Genomic DNA, 15,052 nt, shown 5'->3' with positions numbered 1-15,052 from the left:
ATATTTTAAAGTTGCTAAAGTTAAGTTGAATAAATCGTGAAAAATCCACCTTCCGCAAGCCCCTGCAATGAAAAACACACCTGGGGCAGACTTAGGGACCAAGAGTCAAGTTCGCTAGTTTTTAACTTTGTCCCCAAATTCAAAGTGATTTTTTGGGGTGTTAAGTGTTTTTGAAAAAAAATTGACAGTTTACCTTTGGGGGACTGTCTGAAGGCTGCACGGGGGTTCCCACAACATTGCACCTCTAAACACCAATTCTGCACTTTTTTCTGCCTGCTATTCATAGGCAAAACTATTACATTGCATTGACTTTCCGCCTAGGCAGAAAGTCTTTCAAATTGAATACGGCGATACTTTTCCGCCTGGTGAAATGACGTAATCGGCAAAACTTTTCCATGGATTTCAGATATTCACCTCAAATTGAATACAGGCAGTAGTAAGAAAAAAAGGTAGTGCAGAGTTGCAGACTCATTTTTGAGTGGATACGAAATCAATATATAAAGAGTTAAGGAAGTTAGAGTAGATTTGTGCAATGCTTCCCTCATGTGGTGAAAAAGCATAATGTCTTGAACAGAGTAAGCAATTTACTGAAAAAAAAAAAGCCAAAAAATAGGAGTTATATGAACCGATGTGATGGGAACAATGGAGCTGATTCAGAGATGTACACAACCCAATGGTTTGCTTACATGAAGGTTTCTGATCTGTCCATGTGCAGATCTTGTACAACGAAATCACTTGCAGTGCCACCTGCTGCGGCCTTTCAGGGATGGGTGAGGGGACAGCGAAGGGGGCCTTTAACCAAAACAGGTGGCAACGCCGAGGCCAGTGTCTGCGTATATACTGGCATTGGCTACGGACATGAAAAGGACATTTTGTGTAGCCTTAAGCTTACTCAGTCAGCCGATTCCATGACCACTAGTTGCAATGGTGATCCTGTGTTGCGTCTGCCAGCGGGCGCTTTTGTACTAAGACATCTCAAATGGCAAATCACATAAAACGACTAAAAAATATTATATTTTGCTGTAAATTAACTACAAACATTTTTTTCAAAAAATAATTTATTTTTAACAATTTTCCTTCTCTAATAGGTTGTATTTTCAAAATATAAAAATATATTTTTTTAAAACTTAAAAAAAAAAAAGAAAAAACACATTTTGCACCCCCCCCTTCACCATACCACAAAAAAATCTTTTAAAACGTAGTAACGAGTCTTAAATGGTAAATTATACAGCACTATAAATACAGTGGTTTATTTTGAAATTGCCCAATATCAGCCATTTTCCAAAACTGATTTAAGAAATTGCAGGGATGAAATACTGCAATGAAGCATCTTCATGTAGTAAAATAAAGTGGACCATCCGTTTATGAACAATATCTGCAAAAGAAGATTAAAAAAAAAAAAAGTATAATTAACAAAAACACAGTAAAATAGTAAAAGGCTGCATATCAGTTTTATCTTACAACCATAAAAACTGCAAAGGACCACTAAATTTAAATTCAAACATGCTTGCTATAAACAATTATTAATACAGTGCCTTGCAAAAGTATTTACCCCCTTGGCTTTTTACCTTTTTTGTTACATTACAACCTGTAATTTATTTATTTTTTAAATCTAGATTTTATGAGATGGATCTGCATAAAATAGTCTAATTTGGTGAAGTGAAATGAGAAAAATATATATATGTAAAAATAGAATCTTTATAAATAAAATTCTGAAAATTGGCATATGTAATCACCCGCTTTGCTATGAAGCCCCTCAAAAGTTCTGGTGCAACCAGTTACCTTCAGAAGTCACAATCAGTGAAATAAAGTCCACCTGTGTGAAATCTAAGTGTCACATGATCTGTCAGTAAAACACACCTTTTCTGAAAGGCCCTAGAGGCTGCAACACCACTAAGCAAAAGGCATCACACCATGAAGACCAAGGAGCTCTCCAAACAAGTCAGGGACAAAGTTGTTGAGAAGTACAGTTCTGGGTTGGGTTATATAAAAAAAAATATATCCAAATCTTTGATGATCCCCAGGACCACCATCAAATCCATCATCATCAAATGGAAAGAACATGATACCACAACAAACCTGCCAAAAGAGGGCTGCCCACCAAAACTCACAGACTGGGCAAGGAGGGCATTAATCAGTGAGGTAGCACAGAGACCAAAAGGTCACCCTGAAGGAGCTGCAGAGTTCCACAGCAGAGACTGGTGTATCTGTGCATGTGACCACAATAAGAAGTACACTCCATAGAACTGGGCTTTATGGAAGAGTGGTCAGAAAAAAGTCATTTCTTAATGATAAAAATAAGAAGACATGATTTGAGTTTGCAAAAGGCATGTGGGCGACTCCCCAGATGTATGGAGGAAGGTGCTCTGGTCAGATGAGACTAAAAACAAGAGATATGGTAAGAACTTACCTTTGTTATCTCTGTTTCTACGAAGTCCATAGGGTCCACAGGGTTGACCTTGGGGTATAGCTGGATCTGGATCCATGGGCACCACGCAGTTAAAGCTTTAGCTGCTCCCAGGATGCACTTGGGTCCGTCCTCCTCTATACCCCGCCCCCGAGCTACAACACCTCAGTTGGTAAGCAGCCAAGGCTGGAGGAGGAGACTAAACAGAGAGAAGGAAGACTGGAACACACAAGAAACCATACTCACAGAAATGGGAGACGGAAAACCGGTGACCAGCCACACAGCCCATTTGAAGCCAGGTGCGTCAGGGCGGGCGCCCTGTGGACCCTATGGACTTCGTAGAAACAGAGATAACAAAGGTAAGTTCTTACCATATCTCTTGTTTTCTACTTCACGGTCCATAGGGGGTCCACAGGGTTGACCTTGGGGATGTCCCAAAGCAGTTCAACTAAGGGTGGGGACGCTCCTGTGCTGAAAGGAGCACCCGGCGCCCAAAGGATGCATCCTGAGAGGCGAAGGTGTCAAATGCATAGAACCTCAAAAACGTTTGAATTGAAGACCAAGTGGCCGCCGTACACAGCTGAACAGCAGAGGCGCCACGTCTAACAGCCCAAGAGGGACCCACAGAACGAGTGGAATGAGCCTTAACAGAGGCTGGCACAGGTAAACCCTCCTGTGCATAAGCCTCACAAATAACGGAATGAAGCCAACGGGCTAACGTTTGTTTGTTGGCTGGCCAACCCCTCTTGTGAAAACCAAAGAGGATAAACAAGGAATCAGACTTCCTAACCGAAGCCGTCCGGTCCACATAGATTCTAAGCGCCAGGACCATATCTAAGGAAGTGTCACCAGCTGAAAGATCAGGGGACTGAAAAGCTGGCACAACAAGTTCCTGATTAATGTGGAACTTTGAGACCACTTTGGGCAAAAACTCAGGACGAGTGCGGAGCACCGCCCTGTCCTGGTGAAAAATCAGGAAAGGAGGGCGACAGGAAAGCGCCCCCAATTCAGACACCCTCCTGGCCGAAGCAATTGCCAGGAGAAAAACACAGTCTTAAATGTCAGCAACTTGAGCTCCACCGACTCAAGAGGCTCAAACGGAAGACCCTGCAGGACCCGTAGAACCACCGCCAAGTCCCAAGGAGCCACAAAGGGAGGCTGGATCCTGAGAACACCATAGAAAAAGGTGTGAACATCCGGCAGTATTGCAATCCGCCGTTGAAACCACACGGACAAGGCGGACACATGAACCTTCAGAGATGCAAGGCGTAAGCCGAGGTCCAAACCTGATTGAAGAAATTCCAAGATCCTAGAAACTCGGAACACCTGAGGATCATAATCTCTGGACTCACACCACTGAAAGTAAGTGTGCCACACCCTGTGATAAATCCGTGCTGAAGCAGGCTTGCGTGCCCTGAGCATGGTACCAATAACCGAACTGGAGAAGCCCTGAGACCTCAAGACGGCTGTCTCAAGAGCCACGCCGTCAAAGACAGCCGACCCAGATCCGGGTAAAGGCAGGGCCCTTGAGACAACAGGTCCCGACGCTGAGGAAGAAGGTACGGAGCGTCGATGGAGAGGCTCCTGAGATCGGAGTACCAAGGACGTCTGGGCCACGCCGGAGCCACCAGCACGAGCGTGCCGCCGTCCTGCTTGAATTTCCGCAGAACCCGAGGAAGTAGGGATATCGGAGGAAACAGATACGCCAGGTGAAACATCCATTTCACCGACAGAGCGTCCACCAGACTTGCGCCTGCGTCTCTTGTCCTTGACCCGTAAACGGGCAACTTGTGATTGTGACGGGAGGCCATCAAGTCCAGCTCCGGCAGTCCCCACCTGTCCACGAGTAGCTGAAACACCTCTGGGTGAAGCGACCATTCCCCGGGATGCACGTCGTGACGGCTGAGGAAGTCCGCTTCCCAATTGAGGACTCCGGGGATGAAGACCGCCGAGATCGCTGGAATGTGACACTCCACCCAAGTCAGGATGCGAGACACCTCCGACATTGCTGCCCGACTGCGAGTTCCTCCTTGGTGGTTGATATACGCCACCGTGGTGGCGTTGTCGGACTGCACCTATACCGCCCTTCCGTGAAGAGCGGGACCGGACGACTGCAGGGCCCTGTATACTGCCCGCAGTTCCAGAATGTTGATGGGGAGAAGTGCTTCTTCCGCAGACCAACGACCCTGGAGAGACAATGAGCTGGTCACTGCCCCCCAACCCCGGAGACTGGCATCCGTCGTGAGCAGGACCCAGTCCGGAATCCAAAAGGGGCGCCCCTCGACCAGATGAGCTGTCTGAAGCCACCAAGCCAAAGATTGCCGAACGTCCGGAGACAACACTAGCACCTGAGCGCGGATCCGGTGAGGTAACCCGTTCCATTCCGATAGAATCAGCCCCTGCAGGGGCCGGGAATGGAACTGGGCAAATTCCGCCATGTCGAATGTCGACACCATGGACCCCAGAACTCTCATAGCCGAATGGACCGACAGGCGGCAACTGCTCAGGCAACTGCGTATCGGCAGCTGTAGGGAGGCGACCTTCTCCGGAGTCAGGAAGATACTTTGCGGACGCGAATCCAGCAGGGCTCCCAAATGAAGCATCCGCTGTGATGGAATCAGGGAGGACTTTTTCCAATTTATCAACCACCCGTGTGCTTGCAGGCAAGCGATCGTCAGGTGGAGATGTTGAAGCAGTACCTCCGGGGAGCTTGCCAGCAACAGGAGGTCGTCCAGATACGGCAGCAGCCGTACATTCTGGTTCCGAAGATGTGCGGCCATGACCGCCATAATCTTCGTGAACACCCTCGGTGCCGTGGAGAGACCAAAGGGTAGCGCCCGGAACTGATAGTGGTGCTGAAGGATAGCGAACCTCAGATACCGCTGGTGCGAAGGTGCTATCGGAACATGGAGGTAGGCGTCCTGGATATCCAGGGACACCATGTAATCCCCCGGTTCCATCGCCAGAATGGTGGAACGTAACGTTTCCATCCTGAACTTGGGAACACTGAGGAATTTGTTCAGAGACTTCAAGTTGAGGATAGAGCGATGAGAACCATTGGGTTTCTGCACCAGAAACAGAGAAGAATAGTACCCCGTCCCTCGTTGTGATTGAGGAAAGGGAACAATGACCCCTGCTTTCAGCAAGGACTCTATAGCCTCCTGGATCTGTAACGCCTTGGGCTTGTCCTGAGAAGGACTCGTGCAGAAAAACTGGTGGGGCGGTCTGTGCTGAAAAGACAGGGCGTACCCCTGGGAGACCACTTCTCGAACCCAGGCAACCGTGGTGGTATTGTGCCAGCACTGGGCAAATAGAAGAAGTCGGCCTTCCACTCTGGGATCCCCCAGAGGGAGGCCCGTCCCATCAGGCCGCAGGTTTATCTTCCTGTTTGGAAGAAGGGCGCCGAGCACTCCAGGCTTGCTTCTTGGGTTTAGAGGCAGTCTTACTCGCCGACTGTCTCGGGAAGGACTGACCTTTTGCCTTACCCTGAACCCGAAAGGAACGAAAAGCCGAACTCCGAACCTTAGCAGGCAGTGCCGCCGAAGGGTGGAAAGCAGACTTGGATTTAGCCAGGGTATCCACTATTTTGTCCAAGTCCGGACCAAATAGTAATTCCCCATTGAAAGGTAAGGCCTCCAGGCCTTTCTTTGAATCAGAGTCCGCTCTCCAGGACCGTAACCATAAGGATCGGCGGGCAGACACCGCTGCAGCCGATACCCGCGAAGTCAGAAGACTAGCATCTAAAGAGGCTTCCCCAATGTAAGAAGCAGCGTCCCTCATCTGTCCCAACAACACCCTCTGGACATCCAGAGCGTCGTCCGGGAAGGTATCTTCCAATGCATTAGCCCACCCCTCAATGGCCTTGGCCACCCAGGAGATGGCCATGGACGGTCGGGCCACCACCCCGGAGAGGGAGTATATAGACTTTAAGCAAGTCTCAACTTTCCTGTCCGTGGGTTCCTTCAGCGAGTAACGATAAGGTAGACGGTAATGGTAAGGTAGCGCCCCGAGTTAAACGGGTGACATGGGAATCCACCGCCGGTGGAGTTTCCCATTTTTTACAATGTGCCTCAGGAAAAGGATAATTGGAAGCAAACCTCTTCTGTGGCAGAAATCTCTTACTGGGCGCCTGCCAAGCCACCGCCATATGATCCGTCAATTGATCAGATAGGGGAAACACGGCAGAAACCACCTTAGTTTTTTTTAAACTAGGATACTTCGACTTAGGGACCGGTGCCTCATCCTCTATAAGAAGAATGGCTCGCACCGCCCTAACCAGTGCTCGCACATTAATGGACGACTTGGTATCCATTTCCTGGACCGAGGCGTCCGAGTCAGTGTCATCAGGGACCTCCCCATCATCTGAGGATCCCTCTGAGTCCGACACCTGAGCCGCCCGCGCCATGAGTGGGCGTTTTGAAACCCTACAAGGCATGTCAGTCCGCAACATGGACTGAAAAGCAGAGGATGCGGCCGCCAAATTTTGCACGGAGTTGGAGAGCACATCCACCCAGGGTGGAGGAGTCGCCATAGGGGCCTGAAAAGGTACCACAGGCTGCTGCGGCACAGGGGAAGCCTGTACATACATAGGCAACCCCGTATATGGACCCACAGACTGAGACCCAGGAGGACTCCGCAATAACTGCGGGACACCCGGGGAATGGTCGGCTGGAGTAACGCCCTAGCAGGGAGAGCAGTCGGGACCGACAGACGGTCCGCAATAGACACCAGCACTTGAGAAAACATCGCCCACGGTGGTTCCTGCGTCAGAGAAGGTCTGGATGGGCCATCCTGTGACAAATCCTCCCTATCTACTCCTGCAGAACAGCGTCCGCAGGAGGCCAACACCGGAGCCACTGAGCGCTCAACCTCCTCGTCTGACATGACAGAATATATTATATAGCCAAAAATATATCTGGCAACAGGGCAGAAGTAAACGCACTCACCGGTGTGCTGAACAACAGCCCACAATATGGCACTGTGTAGCACACCACTGTATGTGACGAACCTCACAAATACATGATTTATATAGGTGAGGTATGTAGAAACGTCCCTCCCCCACACACCTGTAGGAGAAGTAAAGGGACAGGTATAAGCTGACAGTAAGCGGAAAATAAGCACAGACAGGCAGCACTAGCAAAAGTCACATACCATGCAGAGAAGATATACTCACTGCACCGTTCCACTACAATCAACCTGCCCAGATTCAGTGTCTGGGAGGGCTATAGTGCTGTGTACGCTGTCCTTAAATCGGGGGAGAGGTACACAGGGGGACCGGTCCGCGTGCTCCCTGAGATCTGCGTTGCCACAGAGAAAATGGCCACCAGAGACCTCAGAGGAGGAGTGGCCAAAGAGTCTGCAGCTCAGCGACGCCAGACTGCGTGCTGAAAGGCGCACTGAGCTGAGGGGAGGAGCCGCAAGACAGGGAAGGCTTCCTCCCCTGGCTAGCCTATTAACCCCAGGGCTTGCCGGCTTCCCGCTTGCCAATATATCCCTGGTGGTCTAGTGGTCCCACGGGGTATTCCTCCTCAGAGGGGGAGCCCGCCGCCACCGCCAGCAGCCCCCGGTCTGTCCCCTAGAACCGGGGGCAAAGGACTGCATTTGCAGTCAACACCCGCTAATCGGCGACTCGCGGCTTACCTTATCCCCGGCAGCAGTCCAGGGAGGTACCCAGAGTCCGGCTAGTACGGACTCTGGCCCCCCCGCCGCGATCCCCAGTGCAGTACTGGCGTCGCGGCGCCAGCGGGGAAGGAGAGCGGCAGCGTGGGCGTCTGCATAGACAGCCCGTCGCTGCCACACTAGAGAGCCTCTGTTGTAGAAGAAAAATCTAACAGGCTCTTTTTTTTTTTTTCTTTAAAAATAAAAAGCTTTTGGGGGCTGCTCCTGCAGCCCCCCTGCGCAGGTGACCCGACTCCGGCCGGGCACCAACTCAAACTGGGGTGCTGTGGCTCGGGAGCGGGGTATAGAGGAGGACGGACCCAAGTGCATCCTGGGAGCAGCTAAAGCTTTAACTGCGTGGTGCCCATGGATCCAGATCCAGCTATACCCCAAGGTCAACCCTGTGGACCCCCTATGGACCCTGAAGTAAAAATTTTACATTTTCGGCCACCAAGGAAAACGCTATGTCTGGCACAAACCCAAACACATCCCATCACCCAAAGAACACCATCCCCACAGTGAAACATGCTGGTGGCAGCATCATGCTGTGGGGATGGTTTTCAGCAGCAGGAACTGGGAAACTGATTCGAGGGAAAGATGGATGGTGCAAAATACAGGGATATTCTTGAGCAAAACCTGTTTGTCTGCCTGTGATTTGAGACTGGGACGGAGGTTCACCTTCCAGCAGGACTAGAAGCATAGTGCTAAAGCAACACTCGAGTGGTTTAAGGGGAAACATTTAAATGTGTTGGAATGGCCTAGTCAAAGCCCAGATCTCAATCCAATTGAGAATCTGTGGTCAGACTTGAAGATTGCTGTTCACAAGCGGAAACCATCCAACATGAAGGAGCTGGAGCAGTTTTGCCTTGAGGAATGGGCAAACAATCCCAGGGGCAAGATGTGGCAAGCTCATAGAGACTTATCCAAAGCGACTTGCAACTGTAATTGCAGCAAAAGGTGGCTCGACAAAGTACTGACTTTAGGGGGGGTGAATAGTTATGCACACTGAAGTATTCTGTTATGTTGTCCTAAATGTTGTTTGATTCACAATATAACAAAAAAAAAAGAAAAAAAACACAACTTCACAGTTGTAGGCATGTTTTGCGAATGAAATGATGCACAACTTCAAACAATCCATTTTAATTCCAGGTTGTGCGGCAACAAAACATGAAACATGCAAAGGGGGGGGGGGTGAATACTTTTGCAAGTATATTTTAATCAAAAACTGTTGAGGCATATATATTCAATTGCTTCCTCAAGAAATATACAGTGAGGAATGACAGGAGATAGTATGTGGCATGGGACTGCAGACGCTCAGCTGGTACAGTGTACAATGTTAGATACGGCAATGACCAACCATGCTGTGGGGACAGGTTGGTTACCAATGTTATCCTGACTTACAAAAGAAAGAAAATAATGTTCTATTATAAAGAATATAAAAAAATAGGAATTTTATATATTTTTATAAAATCACAGCTGTTTTTTTTTTTTTCATTATGATTGTTTCATACAATATGGACATAGTATGGGCACTGCTACTATGTAGGTTAAGTGTTGCTTGGTTTTTTTGCATATGTCCCACAGAAGAGAAAATAAAAAATAAAAAGTATTTCCTCGTTCATTGAATCTGTCCCATACAACCATACACTACAGAAAGCCTAGAAGAGTTACTTACTACATATAGCTTTGTTAGGGTTTACTTGCTGTCCAACAAGAAACTGCAGTAGTTTCCGAATATCAACTCTGGCTTCTGACATGATATCTGGGTCTCTTTCCTGAGTGCTATTTTGTGAGGCTTCATCAGAAACTACAAGAGAAAAATATAATGCAGTCATTGCAACATAACCCATAATTTTAGTGATAAAGGGCTCCATTCATCATCACTTAATTTCTACAAAAGCTGGTGAAAATGAGAATTTTCACCTGCAATTGTAGAAATTAAAGTTTTCGTGCCATTCATCAAAAATGTATTGCAAGAGATATCACAGATATCTCTTACTTACCTCTCTCCCGGAATGGCCGGCTGTCCCCATACACTAGTATGGTGACAGGAATTCATCAAGCTTGATTGCCATCTTCAGATGAAAAGTGCTCCCGCAACCTGCTCCTTCCCTTTGGGAAGGAGTCCCGGATTGCGAAGAGGGATCCTTTCGGATACCACCCCTGTCCGGCTCCTTCCGCCAGGCCTTCTGTGCACATACGTGACCTGTAGGTCACGCATGCGCATTAGGAGCAGTGAAAAAGATTCACTGATCCTAAAGGAGCAGTAAAAATACTCGAGGAGACAGCTGAATTTCGTATCAGCCGTCTCCGCACCGGAGCAATGATGAATTGCTTCGGCGCTCTTAGCGAGTGAGAATGTTAATTATCGGGTGTCCATTTTGTTTGTAGAATTGAAGTTGTATGTATAAAAAATGAGCACAGATGAAGTTGATGCAACTACTCTAGGGCTCATCTCAAATACTTAAATTTTTCTGTTTAGGCCTCATACACTAGGGCATTAGATTAAATATTTTTACTTGAAATTCTCATTACCAATAATATTAATAATCGTGATAATAGTCATAGATTTGCCATCTTACAGGCAGCCAGTGAATGGAGTAGAGAATGAGTGTTATGTTGCATGACCTGGGCTGGTTAGTTAACAGCCTGGCTGCTGCATTTCATACAGGCTGCAAGTGGTGCAACTCTCCTGCTGGGAGACCCAGGTAAAGTACTACTGGGGAATCAAGTGATATATTCTATGTTCCTCAGATGAGTCAATGAAGATTTGATCGTGGCTTCCATTTTGTTTAATGTGGGGTACACGCTTGATTGTCAAACTATTAGATCAGCCGACCATTCTAACGATTTGGCAGACCAGTGGGTCTCCAGACACGCAGAGTGCTCTCCTGCTGTAGGCATAAACACAGTGGGTAATTTATGCACGCCCAGAAAACACTGTTAAAACGGGCAGTCACACCTGCGTTTTTACAACCACCCCCTGTTCCCTCCCCCAAACACCAATTACCTGTCACTCACTTTGCGATTAAATGCTATGTGCCAGCATAATCGCAAAACAATTGAAGCGCGCATGCAGTGCATCAATGCGCAATGGTTAACCGCTCAATCTTTGTAAATATCGGCATTGCGTACATCTCTGAATCAGGTACCTTGTCCATACTCAAATCGGCCACCTGATATGTCTGGCCAGAAGAACCAGCTGTGATGTCATTATCGCCGATTCCTGTGGCCAGCACATGGGTCAGTCAGTTGGTTATGTGTACACACAAGCAGATGTGACAAATATGCATCTTTCATCTGCGGAAGACATCTTTCACAGACATATTTTTGGTACGCACTGCCAGATGGACTAAAGATATATCGTTCTTTGTTTGTATTAACGATATATGGCTTAGTGTATACCCAACCTAAGTGTCAAGTAGCAATCTAGGACAACACCAAAATTCTGTACATATTCAGTGTATTCTGCAAAGCGGTCCAGTTGGATAGCATAGCTGTAACTTTTTTTCATAGACTAAGCTCTTATGAGAATAACCTGTTTTTTTAATCAAAATTCAGTTACAGCTTTCTATCTTCTCAAGTAGGCTTCACTATATTCAATGGCATAATAGTTACTTGCCAAATATTGTGCTTATAGAGAAAAGCTAGCACCATATAGAAATACATTTCCATGTAGCTTACTAACCACAGCTGCACCCAATCTGCTTTTCTAAGGTTTACTTGTAACTATTAAGAAAGTACCTGGCATTATGTCATGGTGAACCTTTAGATGTATATTCTACTTACCGTATATACTCGAGTATAAGTCGAGGTACCTAATTTTACCACAAAAAACTGGGAAAACTTATTGACTCGAGTATAAGCCTAGGGTGGGAAATGCAGCAGCTAATCCCTCCCCTGGTACTGCCCCCAGTAGTAATATTCCCCCTCTGTTAGTGCCCCCAGCAGTAATACCCCCCCCGGTAGTGCCCCCAGTAGCAATATCCCCCCCTGGTAGTGCCCCCAGTATTAACCCCCCCCCCCCCTGGTACTGCCCCAGTAGTAATCCCCCCCCCCCTGGTACTGCCCTCAGTAGTAATATTCCCCCTCTAGTAGTGCCCCCAGTAGTAATACCCCCATGGTAGTGCCCCCAGAAGTAATACCCCCCCTGGTAGCGCCCCCAGTAGCAATATCCCCCCCCTGGTAGTGCCCCCAGTATTAGTCCCCCCCTGGTAGTGCCCCCAGTAGTAATCCACCCCCCCCCCCCCGGTACTGCCCCCAGTAGTAGCCCCACCCAGTGGAGAGAGATGTAATGAAAAAAAACAAAACAAAAAAAAAAACACACACTTACCTGAAACCCGACGCTGCTACTGGCTCCTCCGGCCGCTTTGCATTATGGGAGACGACGTCTCTCCCATTACCCACTGCGGGAGCAGCAGCAGCCGAAGAGAGTCTGACAGACTCTCATCGGCTGCTGATTACAACAAACACACAGCTGCCGGCACCGGCGGCTGTGTGTTTGGCACTATGTAGTGCTGACCGAACTCCGTCCGGTCAGCGCTACACACGCGGTGCAGCTGTGTCACAGAGGCACAGTCTGCACCGTGGCCCGCATGGTACGCTACTCAGCTGCGTACCATGCGGGCATGACTCGAGTATAAGCCGAGGGGGGACTTTTTCAGCACAAAAAATGTGCTGAAAAACTCGGCTTATACTCGAGTATATACGGTATATGGGTAATCAATAAAAGGACATGCGCCCTTTTTCTGAAAAAAGCAGGCAGCGCTGTCTATGACCCAAACCGAACATAGCATGTCAGCCATGCTGTTGTTTTGGGGCACTGCGTGCGATGACGCGGGAAACGTTAGTACGCATTTTGCGCATGTGCACATCGGAAATGTACACAAACCTTTCAGTTTGCGACCATCTCTGAATCAGGACCTAGACCAACAAAAATGTATGCAATTTCTTGTAAAAATATTCTCCAAACCCCAGGAGGTTAGTAGAAAAGAAAGACTATACAACCTAAATCTGTAGAACTCCTTGCAACAGTACACTGAAATGAGCGAGTAATTCCCGATGATCGTTCTTGTACTGGAAGCAAAATCATCATTCTACTATCGTTTCTGATTCTCATGTCAATGCCTCATTCAAGTGGCTCTCAGATAATCATTATAGCAGTCTGCAGTAGGTAACTGCAAACAATGTTGTAAAGTAAATTGTGGGCTAGTGGGCAGGTATTTATGTATGTAAGTGGAACATGACCAAATATGTATGTTGATACACGTGTTCTTGCTAATCTAACCTCGATATGCCATGCAGCGCGATATGCCTGGCGTGAGTGAGCCACCAGGTCCCGTGCAACTCTGCTAGCTTCGAGAGTCTTATTTTGAGGACGCACCATGAAACTGTGCTGATTCATTTCATATGCGACACTTGTATATCTGTGTGCGACGGAGTCTGTAAACAAAACTTGCAGTGGAAAAAAAGCTGTGGCTGCTGCATCGTAGCATTTTGTATGCTAATTGAGAGACTTAGACGCACACAGATATACAAGTGCCACATATCAAATTATTCAGCAAAGTCACATGGTGCATCCTAGTTGCATCACATTGTGACAGACATTTTCGGCAAAAAAAAAAAAAAAAAAAGCTTATTTATGGTCTTACCTTTGTTAAATAATTTTCTTCCAACTCCATAGGGGCACAGGGAGGACTATGGGTATAGCCTGGAGAGGAGAGTCTGGGCACCAATCAATTAATTTAATTACCCAGCAGCCCAGGGCTCCCTCTCCCCAAAACCCCGCTCCCAACCCACGGCAAGGAGCGAGGAAAAAGAGAAGGAGAAGAAAGACTCTCTGGGGCAAGGAGCGTAGAAAACGGTATCACAGAAACTAACCTCAGCAAACCACATCCGCTAGGGTGGGCGCCCTGTGCCCCCTATGGAGTTGAAGAAAAGTATTTAACAAAAAAGGTAAGACCCAAAATTCCCTTTTCTTCTTCCTCCACTGGGAAGCAAAGGGAGGACAATGGGACATCCTAAGCTGTCCACCTATGGAAGGGGATGCTACTGAGCTGCGCTAAGAACCAGTCGCCCAAAGGCCGCATTTGTAGTGGCAAAGGTATCAAAGGCATATCAGAAACTAATGAAAGTATGGGCAGAGGTCCATGTGGCAGCCTTACAAAAGTTGCTCTGCAGAAGCGCCACGTTGAGCAACCCACAGGCTGTCACTGACCGAGTGGAATGAGCAGTTACCATGGCAAGGGCAGGAAGATCAGCCTAAGGAGTAGGCGTGGTAGATAATAAAGAAGAGCCACCTGGCCAGAGCCTGTTTAAAAGCCGACCAGCCCAGCTTGTGAAAATCATACAGAACAAACAGAATCAGATCTGCGGAAATCTCTGGTCCCATCTACGTAAATCCGGAGCCCCTACTAGGCCTCCTCTGGCGAATAACCCGGAACACTGAAAGCTGGTACTACAATCTCCTGGTTAAAGTGGAACCAAGAAAGAACCTTGGGTAGGCAACACAAGCAAATCCTCAAAACAGCCCGATCCGAATAGAAGAACAGAAAGGGGGAGAGACAAAACAAGGCGCTTAAGTCGGGCCAACTTAATGGCAAATAAGGGGTCAGTCTTTCATGTAAACCAACGAATGTTTGCCGTATCCAGGTGCTCAAAATGAGCAGACTTGAGAGCCCGAAGAACTAAGGAGAGATTCCATAGAGCCACTGGAGGAACAAACAGCAGATGCACATGGAGGACGCTTTGAAAAACGTCTGTACGTCTGGTAACAGTGCAATCTGCTGCTGAAATAGTAAAGACAGGGTGGAGACTTGTACTCTCAAAAAAGTGAGCCGGAGGCTCAAATCCAGACCCGCATGCAGAAAAGAAAGGAGTTTTGAGAGCCGGAAGGACCAAGCATTAAGCATAGTACAGATGAATCTTCTGGAAAACCCTTTTGCTCTCAGGATGGAAGTCTCAAGAGCTAGCCAATGAAAGGAAGAC

At 47.7% G+C, this 15,052-nt stretch overlaps 1 protein-coding gene across 2 annotated transcripts in view; it reads right to left on the bottom strand.

Moving 5' to 3' along the window:
- Window positions 1–1,080: 1,080 nt before the first annotated feature.
- The window catches only part of HUS1 (HUS1 checkpoint clamp component), a 38,493-nt gene continuing 24,521 nt past the window's right edge, over window positions 1,081–15,052 (bottom strand). For both annotated transcript variants that reach the window (XM_088445676.1, XM_088445677.1), the window contains exons 7-8: window positions 9,741–9,872; window positions 1,081–1,375 (exon numbers count right to left, since the gene is read on the bottom strand). In XM_088445676.1, the coding sequence (XP_088301802.1) occupies window positions 1,293–1,375; window positions 9,741–9,872 (215 nt within the window). In that variant the 3' untranslated portion in view covers window positions 1,081–1,292. The remainder of the gene's footprint in view (window positions 1,376–9,740; window positions 9,873–15,052) is intronic.

Source organism: Taudactylus pleione, unplaced genomic scaffold, assembly GCF_031769625.1.
Source record: "Taudactylus pleione unplaced genomic scaffold, aTauple2 ptg000386l, whole genome shotgun sequence".
Taxonomy (NCBI): domain Eukaryota; kingdom Metazoa; phylum Chordata; class Amphibia; order Anura; family Myobatrachidae; genus Taudactylus; species Taudactylus pleione.
This window is presented reverse-complemented; position numbering and strand designations above follow the sequence as displayed.